The following is an 18,321-nucleotide window of genomic DNA, read 5'->3' as shown; positions in this document are numbered from 1 at the left end:
ATAAATGGGATGACGAGTACGAGAGAGTTTTGGTAAAAAGTCAAACGTCACACAATCCGAGGTTTCATTGCACAGGTGTAGTCTTGCCAATAGTAAAGATGGCAACTCGGCTCCCTCCTTCCCCTCCTGTTAACCCAATGGCTGCCAATACTCAACATGGCCGCCAGACCGCGAGTTCCCATTGGCAGTTGCTTGACCCCGCTCTGCCCGCCCCTCGGAGAGCCGGCCGGGAATTCCGGGGCCGGATATTGCTGCTCGGCCCGGGCTGCGCCTGCGCGAGGCGTTGGCGCCAAGATGGCGATGGAGATGCGGCTTCCCGTTGCTCGCAAGCCTCTTAGTGAGAGCTTGGGCCGCGAGAGTAAGAAACACCTGGTGGTGCCGGGGGACACGATCACCACGGACACGGGCTTCATGCGGTACGTGGGCACTTGGGGACTCGGGGCCACAAGGGGCGGCTGCAGGGCTCTCCGCACGTGGGCTGCTGGCCGAAACCCGTCTAAGACCCAGCGGGACCCAGGGCACATCTGCTGAGCATCCCAGTCGCCTCGTTTCCGGGGCCTCCAGCTTCTACTCCCTGCATCTTGTCTGTCTCCATCAGCCTCCTGAAATCCTCCTCTGCTGACCTCTGGTGGCCGTGACTCCTAGGTCCTCTTTCTGAGGCCCAATTCTCTGAGCCTTCCTCGTGGGAGACTGGGGAACTGGGGAGGCTTAGGAGCAGGGCCTCGTAATAGCTCTCAGCTATCTGAGGGGACGGTGGGCGTTCCTGACTCGACCTCCTTCTCCCTCGGCGTCATCTTCTGCCGGGTGTTCACTTTTGGAGTCAATCATTGTTTGGGCTTAGGGCAAAAATATATTATGCTCCGTGCTCCCAAATAGACAACTTTGAATGTGAGAGCAGAATAATATGTTGTAGTTAAGACAGCAGGCTCTGGAGTCGGGCAGCTGGGGCTCCAGTCCTGCTGCCATCACCTGTTATTAGCTGTATTACCTCTCCAAGGACAGTTTCCTCGTCTCGAAAATAGTGATAAGAACAGTAACAATTTGATAGGGTCATGAAGATTAAATGAGATAATAATTAAGAAAAGAAGCAAAACTCACCATCATGTCGCCATCATAGATAAATACTAGTGGTAGTTCAGCCTCTTATGCGGGAGTACACACGTATGTATAGGACAGTTACTGCATTTACAGCACTGCCTTTTAAGCCTTTTGGTTTGAGGTTATTGGGTCCTAGGAATCTTAAGATTCAGTTCTTCGTTTGTGCATTCAACATGTATTTATATTATGTGTGGTTAGGGTACAGCAGTGAAAAAAGAGGAAATCTCTGTCCTGGTGTTTATATTCTAACAGGGAGAGACAGATAATAAACAACAAGCATGACAAACAAATGAGTTATTTAGAATGTTTGGTGATAAATGCAGTGGAAAAAATTAAAAGTCAAGCAGGCTGAGTGGACTGTGGTTGGGAATATGGTGGGGGTGGTGGCAGTGGGGTAGGTGACTGTTTTAAATGGGGTAGTGTAGGTAGGCCTAATGGAGAAAGTGACATTTGAGTAGACTTGAGGAAGATGGGGGAGATGTCCATGGAGCTTTAGAGAAGGAGTGTTCTGGGCAGAGCGAGCAACCAGCACAAAAGTCAGACTTCAAGGCGGGAGGAACCTGTTAGAGTTGAGGAGTACATTTTTCTTGATGAGAGAGGTCATCTCAACTGTTTCCCCGGTGTCTTTGTATCTTCCTCTTGCAACAGGGGCCATGGAACTTACATGGGGGAAGAGAAGCTCATTGCCTCTGTGGCTGGCTCTGTGGAGAGAGTAAACAAGTTGATCTGTGTGAAAGCTTTGAAAACCAGGTGAGAGCAAAAGGTGTGTATTCTCTTTCTTGCGGCATCCGTATTGCACAGCCAGATCTTTTCAGCCACGCCAGTCCTCCCACCCCCACCCCCACCCCTGTCTGCCCCGTCATTCTGTAGGTCTGCGATTTGGAAAATGTGTAGATGACGGTAGGTAAGTGCTGGCTTCAAAGGTTTCTGCACGTAATCTGACCTCTCAAACCTTTGTTCCCTCCTCTGCAAAATGAGGATAATAGCATGACTAGCTCATAGGATTTTCATTAGAATTCATTGAAAAGGTGCATGTAAAGTACTTAGCACTGGGCCTGCTACCTAGAAGGACTCAACAGAGGTTAGCCTCGGAAAGGAAGCCAGCGGGGTTGGAACAGAGCTAGCGAGGGGGAACAGCAGCAGGTGCAGGCAGAGACTGAGGTGGGCAGTTGGCCTGCCTTGTAGCCATGATAAGCATTTTTACTTTACTTTGTGTAATCTGGGAAGGCACTGGAGGGGCTGGAGCAGAAGAGGGACATGATCTGACTTCTGTTCTAATGAAATCACTCTGGCCTCCGTGGGGCAGTTGAGGGACGGAGCAGGCTTAGGGAGACAGATTAGGGGACTGTTTTCAAATCTGACCTGATGGCGGCTTGGACTAAGGTGGTAGCAGTAAAAGTGGGGAGTAGCAATTAATTCTGCATATATTTTGTGTTCTGAGTGTTTTTATTATGGAAAGCTGTCAGGTTTTGAAATTCTTTGGGATTTTCCATATATAGGATCATGTCTATGAGTAGAGACAGTCTTAATTCTTCCTTTCTAATTTGGATGCCTTTTATTTTTTGTGTATATTTTGAAGCTAGAGCCAGTAGGATCTGCTGGACTTGTCCTGGAGCATGAGAGAGAGAGAGAAATCAAGGGTTCCTCCAAGGTTTTGGGCTTGAGCAGCTGGAGGGATGGAGTTGCCACTTACTGAGATGGTGGCAGCTGGGACAGGACCAGTTTGTGTTGGAGGAGGGAGGGAGGGAAAGCTCTGTCTTAGGTTCATTTCATTTGGAAATGCCTCTTAGTCATGTAAATGGAGATGTTGGGTAGCCAGCAGTGGACTAGAGTCTGGAATTCAGGGGGACCTGTACAGTCATGAGTGGTATTTAAAGCCATTACATCAGATGAGCTCACCAAGAGGTGAGTGTGGGCTGAAAAGAAGAGGTCCAAGGACTGAGCCTTCAGCATGGACGCCACCAATCACCGTTCTCCTCCTCTGACTGGTGCAGAACCCATCTGTATTCCAGAGAGTTGCAGAAAATATTCTGTGCTTACCATTGTCATGTAATTAACAAGACAGGGGCTTCAGACTTAATGAACTACTTGCGATAAATGGTTTGTTTAAGAATAGTTAATGGAGACTTTATGCATGCAGAAATGTTTGAAGTTGCTAGTTCCTGACGATAAGTCCAAACAGCTTAATTATGTGAATTTACTAAATGTGGTGCCGAATCAAGGCCCTCATCCTGGTTAACTGAAACTCAAATGGTGCTTGGTTTCATAATAAGGTCTTTTCACTGACGGATGACCTTTTGTCTTTCTTTCAGATATAATGGTGAAGTAGGAGACATTGTAGTGGGGAGAATCACAGAGGTAAAGCTGATATCAGATTGTTTTTATAAAGTAAGGGCAAGCCGGTGATATAATGAATGGAATGGTCTTTCTATATGTAGTTATGTGAAAGAAGCATTCGTTGCATTTGGCTCTTGCGTGACCTTTGACGTGAACAGTTGTCTTGTTATATATTTGGGATGCTGGGTCCCATACGGTGTGAGCTCTTGCCTCTGGAGCATGTGTCCAGGTGTGGAATTTCTGTTTTAGGTTCAGCAGAAGAGGTGGAAGGTGGAGACGAACTCTAGGCTGGATTCGGTCTTGCTTCTCTCATCCATGAACCTTCCCGGGGGAGAGCTGGTAAGGGTCCCCAGCAGGGACTGTGTAGTTTGCTAGTGAGAGCTCTGGGTCCTTTGTTTCACCAGAGAAATTTGCTTTACACTGAGTTTGCCCCGTTGGCTCCTGTTTGTCTGCTGTGAACTTTCCTGCCTGGGCCGACAGGTAGGCTTTTCACTTGGCTCAGGCCTCCCAACATTGGTGGCAGTTGGTGTGTGGTAAGATCTGAAACGTCCATGGGAAGGAATCCCAAGAGAGTTGGGGAAAAGCTCTCAGATGCTTCGTGCTACTAATTTTCCTTTTCTGGGTGTATCCACTTTGCACAGGGAAGATGTTCCTTGAGAAGTTGTGTTTAGACTAGTTTTCATGAGTTGAATGGCATCTGGTTGTTGCAGACAACTGCACCCTTTTGTAAAATGCCGTGGTCCACCTTTATCTTCCGCCAGCTTATATTTACAGAGAGGCTCGCTGTGCCAGGCTCTGGAGAATGCCAAGATCAAGGAGGCCTGACTGAGTCTCTGAAAGCTTACAGATCAGCAGGAGATAGGAGATAACTGATCCAGACACCTGCCAGTTGAAGAATAAACAAGTGTGTGATTGTATAGAAAGACTGATTCATTTCAGTGAGAGAAGCTCGCAGGAAAGATGGGCACTGGCGTTGATCCTTGAAGGAAGGATACAATTTCAGTGATGAGTTCAGGGAATCTGAGATAAAGGGAAATGGTGAGCAAAGATACAGTCAAAGCGGAGGTATTCTGGTCCTGCTGGAGCGTGGAGGGCTGCCATGGAAGGTTGAGAGGGTTTTGAATATCACGTAAGGAGCTGGAATGTTATTCAGAAGAAGGCAGCAGAGAGGAAGGAGAAGAGGAGCTGTGGGGGGGTCTGTCAGATGGGAAGTAGTGGTTATCGCTCTTTTTTGCCCTTGAGTGGCACATGTTTCCTGCTGTAGTGTCGGAATATTGTGGCTGGCTTCAGCAATCTCAAGAGGAAGTGAAAGAAGAGATGGAGGGAGATCTTTCTGTAGGATCTGACTTAAGTGACCTCATCATCTCTTTGTGTATTTCAGAGGAGAAGATCTGCAGAAGATGAGCTGGCGATGCGAGGCTTCTTGCAGGAAGGAGACCTTATCAGTGTATCCTGCACTTTGCATTCCCACATCTTTTTTTTTTTTTGAGGAAGATTAGCCCTGAGCTAACATCTGCCGCCAATCCTCCTCTTTTTGCTGAGGAAGACTGGCTCTGAGCTAACATCCGTGCCCATCTTCCTCCACTTTATATGTGGAATGCCTACCACAGCATGGCTTGACAAGCGGTGCCATGTCCGTACCTGGGATCTGAACCGGTGGACCCCGGGCCGCCAAAGTGGAACATGCAAACTTAACCGCTGTGCCACCAGGCCGGCCCCATATTCCCACATCTCTATGCTTTATCTGGAGCTGGGAAATGGGGCTTACATTGTACGTCTGCAACAGGAGAAACATGTAACCCTTGCAGGGATCTGAGTCCTAGATCAAGTGTCAAGGGCTGCACCGCAGCCTTTGTCGTCTCCTTAATGCAGACTGCTCTCCAGCTCTTACTCAGATCTGCTGCTGCTAAGTCATTTCTTTGTGTCTTGTAACTTACAGTGGCTCATGCTTTAAGCTAGACTTAAATTTTCTTCATGATGTTAACTTTTATCCTAGGAAGTAGAAAAGGTGCCGTTCATATCAAGATATTCATAACAGCCATAGGGGAGAGGTTAGGTCACAGTGATGTCCTCTGGGTCCACCTAAGACTGCAGAGCAGGACAGTCCGAGACGGGAGGAAAGGATGGAGAGGTGGGGCCAGGACCCAGGGGAGGCAGTGACGTGAGAGTGTGTGTTCCTTTATCGCCCCGGCCAGGCTGAGGTGCAGGCAGTGTTCTCTGACGGGGCCGTCTCTCTGCACACGAGGAGTCTAAAATACGGAAAAGTAAGTTGGGCCCTTGCAGTTCCCGTTTGCTGACTGAGACTTCAAATCCGTCTCTGAATCCCCCAGCGCCCTCTGGAATTCTAAAGAACCCCAGAAATTAAGCCTGGCATGCCACAAACTGATTGATTTACACTGTCATGGGTCAGTAGCCTTGTAAAGGATGAAAACTTTTGTCCTTTTTCTACTGAGGAGCTTGTTCTGGCAGAAGAGCCCCTGTGACTGTGGGCCCTGAGGCCCTGCCATCTCCGCTCCCTCCCAAGGGATGCTGCAGCTTTGCACTGGGGCCAGGGCTGAGAGACAGTCCTTGGAACGGAAAGGTCGTGGACTGATGAAACAGGATGGTCTCGGCCCTTAGACAAATGTCCGATCAATAAAATGGGTATCATTGTTAGGAAAGATTGGTTTGTCACTTGAGCCTCTAAGTGAAATTTTACTGCTTTTCTTGTATGAAGTGACTTTTTGAGGCTATTTTTTTTTTAATTGAGAGTATACTTCCCCAAACCAATTATGATTTATTAGTCTCTTGGCTTTATCTGGGTGAACCTTTTCATTTTCTGAGTGGAGCAAAAACCTCTTCCCTCACTGGAACGACTACAGTCAGCCCTTTTATGTCTTTGAAGTAGGAGATGAAACAGCTGTGCCACATGTGCTGACCGTCATGGGCTTGGGTACTGCAGACCCTCCGTCAGCCAGATGTGGACTTTGACCTGACTGCCAGGAACCAGGGATGGATTTGCACCCAGCCCTTGGCCAGTCCCCTTGCCCAGAGGCACACATCTATGGGCAGGATAGGTGGCTGGGCTCAGGGTGGAATAGAACAGTGCTCCTTGGCCCACAAGAGGCTCGAGCCTACATCCTCCTTGGCTCCAGCTTCTCTAGCAGCCAGCGCACCAGCCCTGGATTAGAATGTGATGATGGTGATTGCAAAGGAAAATGGTAGAGGAGGGTATTGAAAGTCACTGTCTCTCGGGTTATATTAACAGCCTGTGCATCCAGAAGTGTTCTTTGAATAACTACTGTGTGTGTGCATCTAGGTGACAGCAATTATTACCAGGAAGGGCCCTGATCCCAGTATAACCAGGACATGTATTCTGTAATCTTGTCATTCGCCTCATTGATGATCCCACTGTGACGGAATTCATGATGTATTTCTTTAGCTAGGTCAGGGCGTTTTGGTCCAGGTTTCCCCCTCCCTGGTGAAACGGCAGAAGACTCACTTCCATGACTTACCCTGTGGTGCCTCAGTGATTCTGGGTAACAACGGCTTCATCTGGATCTACCCTACCCCTGAGCACAAAGAAGAGGATGCAGGGGGCTTCATTGCAAACCTGGAGGTGAGTGAACACTGCTGTTGTTGGGATGGAGTGGCACTCAGTCTCTGCTGTGTTTCTGGGGCGGGTGGAGCTCGCTGTTTTTTTGACTATATTGTTACTGTAGTCTGAGTTAGTTTACGTTTCTGTTGAGGTGTGTTCATGAACCTTGTATTGTCTGAAGAGATGAAATCAGCAACTGATGTCAAAGCTGCAGGGTAATAGCTGAAGAGCCACTGGAGGATCCATCTTTTTAATCTCTCTTGGAGTTAGCTGTTTGATTGGTTTGGAATCCCAGAGTGATACTAAGTTACACATGGTTTTTTTTTTTTTAAAAAAAAAGATTTTATTTTTCTTTTTTCTCCCCAAAGCTCCCTGGTACATCATTGTGTATTTTTAGTTGCGGGTCCTTCTGGTTGTGGCATGTGGGATGCCACCTCAGCATGGCTCAATGAGCGGTGCCATGTCCGTGCCCAGGATCCGAACCAGCAAAACCCCAGGCCACCAAAGCAGAGTGTGCGAACTTAACCTCTTGGCCACGGGGCTGGCCCCTACACTTGGTTTTTGTGATTTGCTGTGACCATTCACTTATTTGGTCCTGTTTATATCTCCTTCCACTCTGTCTTTGCATCCCCTGATAGCCTGTCTCCCTTGCTGATCGAGAGGTGATCTCCCGGCTTCGGAACTGTATCGTCTCGCTGGTAACTCAGAGGATGATGCTGTATGACACCAGTATCCTGTATTGCTATGAGGCATCCCTTCCACATCCGGTATTTCGCCCAGGGCTTCTCTCTTCCTCATTTATCTGGGAGCAGGCAGTACCTGCTTATCGATTTGCTCCAGTGTTTTCCCAGTGACAGCAAGTACATCTCCCAGATACCGTTACCATGTCCATCAGAGGGAAATGATATGGTGGAAAGTCTGAATGAATGCCTGGTAGATCTTTCCCCAAGACACTGTAATATTCTCAGTGTCTAGTGTCACTGTAAGGAATTGGGGGGGTTGGGGGTGCCAAGTGGGACTAGTTTATGACAGCAACCCTCTGGACTTCATCTTGCCCATTCCAGTCTCAGCTCTCTTTTTAGTGAATGCCAGTATGACATCTCTTCTTGTCAGCTGTATCCCAGAGAATCTTGCTGACTTACTAATCTAGGTTCTAGTAGATTGTTATCTTGTAATACTTTGCCTCTGATAAATGAAAGGAATATAGAAGGTTTCTGTTAACTATGCTTGGTTTCTGCATTTAGCTTGGCTTGATGGTCTGCTTAGGGTTGCTTTCTTTTCTGAACAAATACCTTTTTTTCTTTTTCAGATCAAAGACATCTTAAAGCCAGAAATCATGGAGGAAATTGTGTTGGAAACACGCCAGAGACTTTTAGAACAGGAGGGCTAAGAGAAGCGTCTGAAGGACAGGACTGTGTGTACCTGACTGGAGCAGTTCTTGAAGGCGAAGAGGCTGATTTGTGGGCCCCATGTGGCTCAGCACTGTGACTGGGAGCCTCATCACTTGACCTCCATCGGGCTGCCTCCAGCCCCCAGACCTGCTTTCTCCTGTTCTAAGGCAAAGTGTGGGACGGGGCAGCGCTGGGCTCCTTGGGGTGCCTGCAGGGTCCCAGCACGAGGGGGAGTTTTGGGTCCTTAAGAGCACGCAGTGTTCCAGCTGAGAGGACACCCGTCCGGAATCATACAGAAACCCTTGTCTCCTCCTCACCATCAATTCACAAGGCACCATGCGCCACGAAATAAGCCCTGTCAAAACCTGCCCTCCCTGACCCCCAGCTTGTCTGCTTTGGCCTCCGTTCTCACCTCCTCCACAGCGCAAGTGCCACAGTGAAGAATGTAGCTCTAAGTTCACCCAGCAGCCGGATGGAGGAATAAAGTAACCAGGCAGCCTTCTGCTTGGCTGGAATCTTACTGCCCACTGCATGTTCCTTCTAGTGCTAGAGGCGAGTGTATCTGCTGGCTGCCTCCGCCCGCCCTGCCTTGGGGGTGACTTGTAAGAAGTTGAATTATCAATAATAGAAGGAATGGATGCTTTGAGTTCTCTGATAAACAGGAAAGCAAAGTAAGACAAATGGAGATGGGAAAAGAAGAGCTGTTTTCCTCCTATGATTGACGTACTAACATTAACTCTTGACTAATTCAGGGTTAAAAGATAGAAACAAGATGTTCTCACCGAGGAAGGCTAGAATTATCATGTGTTGTTTTTCCAACTAAAATGGTACCCTGGTTTGGGTTTTGGGAAACTTGTTTTTTTTTTTAAAGTCACTATATGAAAGTGCTACTGTATTTCACGTATGTGCTGAACTATTTTTTCCATAAGTGTGGCATTAGCATTCTGTTGTGTGCTCTGGACTGCTTGCGAGCTGAGTGCAGGTGAAGGAGGGCTTAGCAGACAGAAATCTTCTGACAGAGGCCCTGAGTTCTCTGCTTGGGTTACCTACTAAAATTGAAACCTAGGACAGTTTCAGTGGTACTACTGTTGAACACTGCATTTGACAGTTTTGCAATACAGCTTGGCTCTTTTTCATTAAATGGTATATGAATAGACAACTTTTTATCTCTCTTTTTTTCCTATCCCAAGTATATCACTCATGTTGAGGAGTTTGCAGACAAGTACACATTCTCTAGACTCTATTGCAAGTTTAGATGTGCTCACTTGTGTTTTTGAGAACCCATTCCAGGCTGTGTGCCTCCTGAGAGAAAGGAATGAGAGGGAGGGAGCCCGAGTCTCTGGTTTGGTTTGGTTTTGACCAGGGCCATACATATGTTCCTTGAAATTTTATCCTTCTCACCTGGTCTCTCCCAGGCTGCCAGCCTATGCTGTTCATTCAGTATATCCTGAATGGTGATATCTAAGAAGTGGAAATATGTAAAGGTCTGAAAACACCTTTTGGTGATTATCTACTTTCTCTGGCCCACTAGAGGGCGCCCTTGTTGAGTTTAATTCCAGTTGGTGGGAAAAAAAGGAGTAAGCTGAAATTTTTACACTGGTACTGAATCCTTGTAGCAACTTGTGGGTTGCTTTGCTTTATAAAAGTGAGGACAAAATTAGACTGAACCGGCTCACTTTTAATGAAAATATTATATGAACTTAAAGGGATTTATTCAGCATTGGCAACCTGTTAGCCATTTGCTGGGCTCTGGCTTCCAGTTCTAAGTCCCCAAAAGTAGTATTCTACAGTGTTACGTAGGGAGTGAAAAAGCATAGTGCATCTCTAGAGAAGAATATTACAGTGTGGGCTTGGGGTTCGCCCACAGCTAGAGCCTGGTGGAAGTGGACAGTGGAGGCTGGGGTGAGCCTTTGGATCGAGCGCAGTTGGCCTCCACACTGACTTGAGTGAAGCACAGTCTCAATTTTGTGGAAAACCAAACACGATCTCATTTGATCCTCACGATAACCTGGTAAAGTCAGCAGATGTGACCCCCACTTACAAGTGAAGAAAGTGGTTCAGAGAATTAAAGTGACTTGATGAAGCTCATTAGCAACTGAATGAGGAATAGGTTTAAGCTCCAAAGAGGTGAAAGGGTTGGACTGACTGTGAAAGCACACGGGTCCAGAAATTTTATCTCCAACATTGAGTGCCATACTTTGGCTTGTTACTCATCGTGCTTATTGCCTGTCCCTCCCACTATGTATGCTCGAGGACAAGGATAAGGCCCCCCGCCCCAGCCAGCTGTATCCCAGCACCGACAATGATGCTTGGCACACGGGCTCACTAAGTGCTTGGTGAATGAACTGTTAGCCCAAGAAATGTGTATTAGAGTTCTGATTCGATTGCCCAATTTTAACCTAACTAGAGAGTGACGACTGAAGATGTGTAGGAAATGATTAAAGCATGAATGGGAATGAAAGGAAAGCAAAATCTTCAAAGAGGAAAACTGGGGTGGTAATCAGGGTAAGATAATGTTGGCAAGCAAAGGGAGTGGGGCGTTAAAGTTTGCAGAGTGATCTCCAAGTCAGGACCAGGTTTGTCAGCCAGATTATTTTGTGAGAGAGCACAGCTAAACCAATTAACATCTGAATATAAATTCCAGTTTTAAATTTGGGCACACATTTTCATAGGCTTCACATTCAGTACCTCCAAGTGACTATTTCTTCTTGAAGGCAGTGTCTCTCAAATCAGCACCGTTTCCCAATCGAGCAGAAATATTCCTTAAGTACATAAGACAATCACTGTACAACATCTGTAATGTGGCTGTGGTTTCCTCCCTATCAATAGCAACTTCTAAAAATCAATTGTCTAACGTTGTCAACAGTTATTTGATACTGAATGAGACAGTGGGAAACCATGGGCTTTGGAGCAAGATCAATGTGGACTCAAATTGTGTAGCTTTGTCGCATACCAGGCAAGTGATCTTGAGTTAGTCTCTTCTCTGGATATTTCCCCATCTGTATAATGGGCAATAATATTACATGCCTCACTGGTTTAGAGTGAAGATCACAGTTTATGGAAAGCGTAACAGTGTGTGGTGCAGAGTAGGCGCTGTGATAAGCGGATTCTCTTAGAAATGAGTATATCTGGGTCAGGTGCATTGCTCTGGGGAGGCTTGGAGAGTGAAGAATAGGCGACCCGGGTCCCTTTTAGTTGTAAAAGATGGGTTATGACAGGTGTGGGTTTGGTGTATCTGGGTCATTGGCTAGCTCTGTAGGCCTGCTAAACCGAACAATCTGGACATTTTCTTGGCCAACACAGAGGATGTTTTTATATGAAGAGGTGTTCACCTGTGAAATGAGGTCGTTCAATTGTAAAGATTCATTCTAGCTCAAATATCTATGATTGTGCCTGGCTTACCCTCCGACAGGTGGTGCTTAACAAATGCTGTTTCTTTAATGAGTGAGTCTCCTATTATCCTAAAGAAACAATGAATTCGTTAGCAATATGTTGGATGCTTTCCAGTCGTTTATTTTTCGCTAATTCTAATATTAATGCTTCTTTGGAAAAAGGTGGAAACTGGGGATGCGGGGTAGATGAAAGCACCAAATACCTTGGTTTCCAAGAGCGAGCCAAATTTTCTCCCCTAAACAGGCTTAAGAAAGTAATCCAACTCCGGTTCTGGGAAAATCCAATCCGCAGTTTTCCCCTTGCTTTGGCTCCTCGCTGGCTTTACTACCCGCGCAGGGGAGACATTGGGCAGCCCGACGCGGGACCGGCTAGAGTCCACCGGCTCCCGGGAGGGCGGGACCGAAACTCGGGAGCAGGGAGCAAGGGGCAAGAAGTCTCCGGTGCGCGCGGATAGGGGCAGGCGCCGCGGGACCACAACTCCCGGCACGCCCCGCGGGCGACGCCGAAAGCGGTTGGCTGGGAGCTCTAGCCCCACTGCCCTCGCCGACCAATGGGACGGAGGAGAGACACCAGACCCGGATTCTTGGGGGCCAATGGCAGTACAGGGGAGGCGGGTGCTCCCCTACCACTCACGCTTGCATTCGGGAAAAACCACATTTAAAAGGTCGTGCCGGGCCCGGCTCTGGCGGACGGCGAGACTAGACCCGGAAGGCGCGGAGGCGTCTCCGAAAGTGGCGCCGGGAGGGTCCCGGTCCCCGGGACGCACGCTCCAGACGTCTCTGGGGGCGGGGCCGGGGGCGGGGCCTGGCCTCGTTGTGGAGCGGCTCGTAATCCATCATGGCGGCTGCGGGGGTCGGTGTCCGTCCCTGAGCAGCGCCGAAGCCTGAGCCGGTGCCCGGGTCCTGCGACTGAGAAGCCCCTCGCTTGTCCGAGGCCCCTACCTGCGGGAGGAGGCTGGGCCCCGCGGCGGAGCTCGGGGGATGTGACTGCCTGGCCGCGGCGGCCGTGGCAGCGTGCGGGGCCGGGGGAGGGGGTGTCTCGGGCACAGACCCCCGGGCTCGGGGCAGCTGAGGCGGCCGGGCCTCCTCCCCCCTCCGCCCGCCCCCCGCTCTCCGGGCCGCGAGAGTCCTTCGTCCCTTACAGCCCTGCCCTGGCTCCGGGACACTGGGGTGGTCTCTGTCCCCCAGACCTGGGACACCCCGTTTCCTGAGGCGTGGAGGAGCGTCGCCCCCCGAGTAAGCCGCCCGTGCCCCGCCCCGGCAACCTCCTTCCTACCCCGGAGCCGCCCCTTGCTCCGACTCCCGGCCCCGAGTTTGGCCTCAGAGCCCCCCATTCAAATCCCCTCCTTGCTGTCAAGGGGCCTCCCCTTGCCCCCCGGTTGCTCCCGCGAGCCTCTAATGCCCTGACTTCTTCCAATGTCACCTACGGACCCCTTAGTCCCAGCCCAGCCCGAAGCCTTAATGCAAAGGAAAAGTCTGGACTGGTTTCACAGGCCTTTTAAAAAGCGGACTTAAAAGTTGCTGGCCATGCATTCCTTCTGGTGAGAGCCGAGGGCAAGCTCTGGCTGAAGTCTGGGGGACCCGTGTCCCCTTCCGGCGATCAGGGTAGAGAAGCAGGAGCGGCAGCCAGCTCGGCAGGAAATTTGTCGGAAGATGAAGAAACTGAGCTAGGGGGAGGGTGACTTCCACAGGAAAAGTTCTGGAGGAGCACCCCGAGGCCATCGACGTTTCCTTTTAGTGTCACTCACCCTTTTCCAGCATCCCCTGTGAATGTTTCCGTTTAGGTTTTCCTCCTGGAAAAGAAAGAAGCTGTTATTCAGCCAGTAAAAAGACACTTAAAATCCAGAAACTTTGGGGGGAGCATTGCCATTACGTTACTTCAAACTGATAAACTGCGAATATAATCGGAACTCCTGTTTACATGTGTCAACCTAGAAACTGTGCTACCTTTTGTTACGGACGATGTCTTCTGTGATTGACCTCAGTTCATGACTTGTGGAGATGCAGTGAATGTGACATCCCACGTGTGTACCATTTTCCTTCTAAGCTCACTTACCCTTCTGAACGAGCTTGGACCCTCTTCTGGAAAGGGGTGACCATCGTTGCTTTATGGGGCAGCAGCCTGGAAAAGTTCTTGGGGACCAAAGAAGGCCAAGTTTGCCTGCCCTGCACTTTATCAAAGGAGCGGGGAAGAAGGAATCATCGAGGCATGGGGGTCCACACTGCAATGTTTTTGTGGAACATGGTGAGTGCTTTTCAGGCTTTCTGGCCATGTTTTTCCTGATGTATTTGGCTTAGCAGTGCAAAAGGAACTTTCGAACAACAGCTCTTGTATCGGTTCCTTCCATTTCTGCTTCAAACTTCTGTTACTGTAGTTATCTCTTAGTTTTCGGTGGAACTTTCTTTACGAAAAAGTTACTTGGTGACTCTGTGGCTTTGTTCAAAATCTGTTTGAGTGGCTTATTTCTTGCCGGATTCCCCTTCTAACTCACTGTTGACCTTGGACAAGCCATTTTACTGTTCCAGTTTCCTGAGGAGGTTGGCCTTAAGTGGCTTCTCGGGATCCAGAGTCGGTGACTCTGCTCTAACCTGAGGCACGGGCTCTTCCCCCGAGGTGCTCGGATCCTTTACTTTATCTGCAGAGAGCTTTTCATCAAATCCTCCAAGTGGTTTGTGCTCCCCGAAAGGTTAAGACCCACAGAGCTCAGTTGACACTAATATCCTTGACCTTTTCGATCATAAGTAGGACTTGAGAATACTCACTTTGGAGCTTTGTGGGAAAAATCAAGTTGCGAGGCGGCGTTCCTCGTGAATTGAGGATACCCAACTTTTGGATATTTTGCCTCACGTGAAGAGTAATCCTTTTCCCATGGATGGAGCTTTGCTTCCCTTCTTTCCCTGTTTCAGATGACATTTGGGGCAAGATTTTTATGAACATAGTTGGCATTTGCATGCTGACAGTACATATGATACTGTTCACTTCCAGGAATTCTCTGTGAAGTTTTAAAGCTAAGGGTCAGCTTAGACTGATGACTGTAACAGGGGCCAGCCGAGAACCGATTGATCAGGGTCCTGTTTGTACTGTTGCAGCCTGACATTCTTCAGCCTGTGCACTTTATATTAAAATATTAATTGAGCCCACCCACCCTATAAGCAAATGTAAGATGTGTGCACGTGGCATGTCTGTACTTTGGAATCCAATCACAAATGCCTACTAGCAAGGGGTGACTACAATAGCAAAGGTCTCTTTCAGTGCACTTGCATTCGATAGTTGAGGTTCGACCTTCTTACAGAAAAATATTCCCCTCGTCTTAATAATCTGGGTTCTTGGATTTTACGTTGCCTTGAAACATTCGTTATATTTTAGCATTGGCTTTAGACAGGCAAATAAGGTAATGTGTTATGGTGCTTCTCCAATTCTGGGTTTGTAAAGTAAATTACTTAACATTTTTAGCTAGTGATGATCATGAAGCCTGAGATGGTCAAAATTGGTACAGACTTTTTGGAGAGCTTTGGGCGTATTTATCAGAATTTAAAATGTACATGCCAATGACCCAGTAATTGCACTTCTGGGAAACTATCCTAGTATAGAACAGCGTAGTCCCCTTGATGTCCTGATACCCCTTCAGGGGTCCGGAGGTTAAAACTATTTTCAGGGGCTGGCCCCGTGGCCGAGTGGTTAAGCTCGCGCGCTGCGCTTCGGCGGCCCAGGGCTTCACTGGTTCGGATCCTGGCTGTGGACCTAGCACACCTCATCAGGCCACGCTGAGGCGGCATCCCACATGCCACAACCAGAAGGACCTGCAACTAGAATATACAACTATGTACTGGGGGGCTTAGGGGAGAAGCAAAAAAAAAAAAAAAAGATTGGCAACAGATGTTAGCTCAGGTGCCAATCTTAAAAAACAACTATTTTCATATTAATAGAATATTAAGATGTTATTTGCACTCTTTGCACTGATGTTGCAAAAGTAATGCAGACGCCTTAGCACGGATCAAGGCTGTGGCGCCCACTGTGGTAGGTGGCCGTGGCGTTCTGCGTACTGTGCACTCAGAGTAAAGAAAAATCATTCGGTTTTCACTTAAGAATGCCCTTAGTGAAAATGCGACAATTATTAATTTTATTAACTCTTGACCGTTGTGTCTGTGTCTTTTTAGTGGTTGCTGGGACGCCATGGGAAGTACGCATGCAGCGTTTCTGCTGTGTGCTGAGCTGTGATGGCTGTCTCTAGGAAGGGGCTTGGGCGGTCTGAGATGCAAGTTGAACTAGCCACTTTCTGATGGACTACCATTGTTACTTGAAACTACAGCCGACAAATGATGGTTACTCAGACTAAAAAGTGTATAAATGAAGTTATAAAATCACACGCAGGTAAAAGATCCATTCCAGGTGCAGGATGGGCCAGTGGATTTTTATGTAACAATGTAAAAGTTCATTGGTACAGTTTTCGATTCTACGTCACAACTAACCTTGAAGAAACTACCACTACGAAGTTTCTCTGTAGCTTCAGAGAAGAATATCTACAATTATCTAAAAACAGGGAAAAGTTATTTTCCGGTAATAATAAAATGTTTGTTTTTAAATGAATAAGTAATTTAAACTTTTCAGTTTAAGTTTCTAGTACGGTAACTATTGATGAGATAACCAATATAGACAAAAGCTCTTTGCGGTCCTCAGTCATTTTCAAGAGGGTAAAGAGGTCCCGAGATGCCAAATTTGGGAACTGCTTGCTATGGAAAGTCTTCCAAGAAGGGACAGGAGGGTGTTGACGGCCAGTGTGCTGTGAAGTACCACACCGAGAGGCGTCCGTGTAGTGGTAAGCGGAAAAAAGCAACTTGGAGAGCAGTCTGCATGGTATGGTCCCGTTTTTCTTGGTACTGAATGTTTTTAATATAAAATCACTTCAAAACAAAACAAAAATTATCTATCTGTTTGTACAGGCGCAGAAAAAAGTGTGGAAGGATTTAGCCTGAAATAGTTGTTTTCTCTAGGGAATTGGGATTTAGGTGGAATAGGAGAAAACTTTCACTTTTTACTTTGCATTTGTGGTGTTCCTGATTTCTTTTTACAACAAATTTGTGTTATTTTGTAATACAAAAAATATGAAGATTTAAAAACCAAACTGATGGCAGCCCAATCAAATAGTCACTTCTTTTCAGCACCCTTTTATGAAACAATTTGCCTAAGTCATGTTTTACTGAAGACAGCTTTATTTCTTTGGACCTTGGGTATTCTTTTTTCTAGGGGAACGCTGTCTTACTTTGTGTTATAAATTGTTCTTGATCTTTCAAAGGCTGATCTTTCTAGAGTTGGTTAATATCCATATAGGTTGGATTGAAAAACTTGCAGTCATAACATACAGTGTTGAACCAGACGTGAATCTGGAAGCCAAGAATGATGTTGCGTGGTGGTGGTGGTGAATCTGAACAGAGTGGGCAGACGGCGGCATTTTGCTGGGCTCATTCAGGGTGCAAAGGGCTAGTCATATGTACCGGGGTAGGGAGGAGACCATGATGTTATTTCATGCGCCGTATGTCCCTTCCCAACTTCAGTGACTTGAGCAAGAAAATTTGCTTTTGGGAGAGTTGGTAAAACAGGATTGAAAGCATTCACTAGTAAACCTCTTTTCTGTAGTGTTTCCTTCTTTTTTTATTGACCGCACACTATGTACCAGGTCGTGTTTTAGTCATTGGTGATGCATTAGTGAGCAAAAATCTATCCCTGCCTTCCTAAAACTTACCTTCTGGTGGGAGGACACAGACCGTGAGTAAGCTGAAGAAGGGAAATATAGAGATGTTAGATGGTGGTAGGTGCTAGGAGAAAAGTAACACAAGAGGGGGTAGGGAATGTTGGGGGGGGGTGTGGTTTTAGTTAGGGTGCCCAGAGAGGCCCCACCGAGAAGGTGGCATTTGAATGAAGATCTGAAGGAGGGAGGTGAAGGGACAAGCCGTGGGAATGATGGGGTAAAAGCATTTCAGGCAGAGGGAATCAGCGCAAAGGCCCGGAGGCAGAGCTTGCTTAATGTGGTCAAGGAAAAGCCCTGAGTAGCTGGAGTAGAGAGAGCACAAGGAGAGTTGTAGGAGGTAAAATGGGGGAGGCGGGAGAGTGGCTGGAGAAAGTGTGGCCTTGTTGGCCGTTTCCAGGGTTTTGGCTTCTACTTGTGTGATTTGGGAAGCCTTTGGAGATTTTGAGAGAGGAGTAGCAAGACCTGGTTTCTGCTGTAGTGAAGTTGGCCTGCCGGCCTTGCTCTGAAGGAGCGCGAAGGAAGAAGCAGGGGTTCCTCTTAGGACTTGATGGCACTCATCCAGGCAAGAGTGATGATGGCTGGGACCAGGACGGGGGCAGTGGTGAAGGGGTCAGATTCTGTGACCATCTGAAGGCACAGCTGACTGGATTTGCTCTTGGATTAGATGTGAGTTGTGGGATGTGAGAGAAGTCAAGGGTGACTCCAAGGTTTTGGGACAAAAAAATAACTTTTTCCAGCTATTTTCCAGAATAGCTGGAAAAATGGAGTTGCCTTTTACT

General features: G+C 47.7%; 3 protein-coding genes across 4 annotated transcripts in view; all 3 read left to right on the top strand.

Moving 5' to 3' along the window:
* The first annotated feature begins 243 nt into the window (after nt 1-243).
* On the top strand, nt 244-9,562 carry EXOSC2 (exosome component 2). Its single transcript, XM_014863453.3, has 9 exons — nt 244-416; nt 1,747-1,848; nt 3,411-3,456; nt 3,685-3,774; nt 4,817-4,882; nt 5,631-5,699; nt 6,857-7,033; nt 7,651-7,779; nt 8,322-9,562. Exons 1-9 carry the CDS (start codon nt 295-297, stop codon nt 8,400-8,402), a joined length of 882 nt encoding a protein of 293 aa, XP_014718939.1. The 5' UTR covers nt 244-294; the 3' UTR covers nt 8,403-9,562.
* A 3,637-nt stretch (nt 9,563-13,199) lies between these two features.
* Nucleotides 13,200-18,321, top strand: part of ABL1 (ABL proto-oncogene 1, non-receptor tyrosine kinase) — a 137,929-nt gene continuing 132,807 nt past the window's right edge. The window contains exon 1 of one of the 2 annotated variants that reach the window (XM_044778542.2): nt 13,200-14,040. In XM_044778542.2, coding sequence (XP_044634477.1) covers nt 13,905-14,040 — 136 coding nt within the window. In that variant the 5' untranslated portion in view covers nt 13,200-13,904. The remainder of the gene's footprint in view (nt 14,041-18,321) is intronic. The other variant, XM_044778545.2, reaches the window with a different exon arrangement.
* Nucleotides 13,212-13,310, top strand: LOC139046324 (uncharacterized). Its single transcript, XM_070518515.1, has one exon. The coding sequence runs from the start codon at nt 13,212-13,214 to the stop codon at nt 13,308-13,310; it is 99 nt and encodes a 32-aa protein (XP_070374616.1).

The sequence above is a fragment of the Equus asinus genome, chromosome 10, assembly GCF_041296235.1.
Source record: "Equus asinus isolate D_3611 breed Donkey chromosome 10, EquAss-T2T_v2, whole genome shotgun sequence".
NCBI lineage: Eukaryota > Metazoa > Chordata > Mammalia > Perissodactyla > Equidae > Equus > Equus asinus.
Note: the sequence above shows the minus strand (reverse complement) of the source record. Positions and strands in the feature narration are given on the sequence as shown.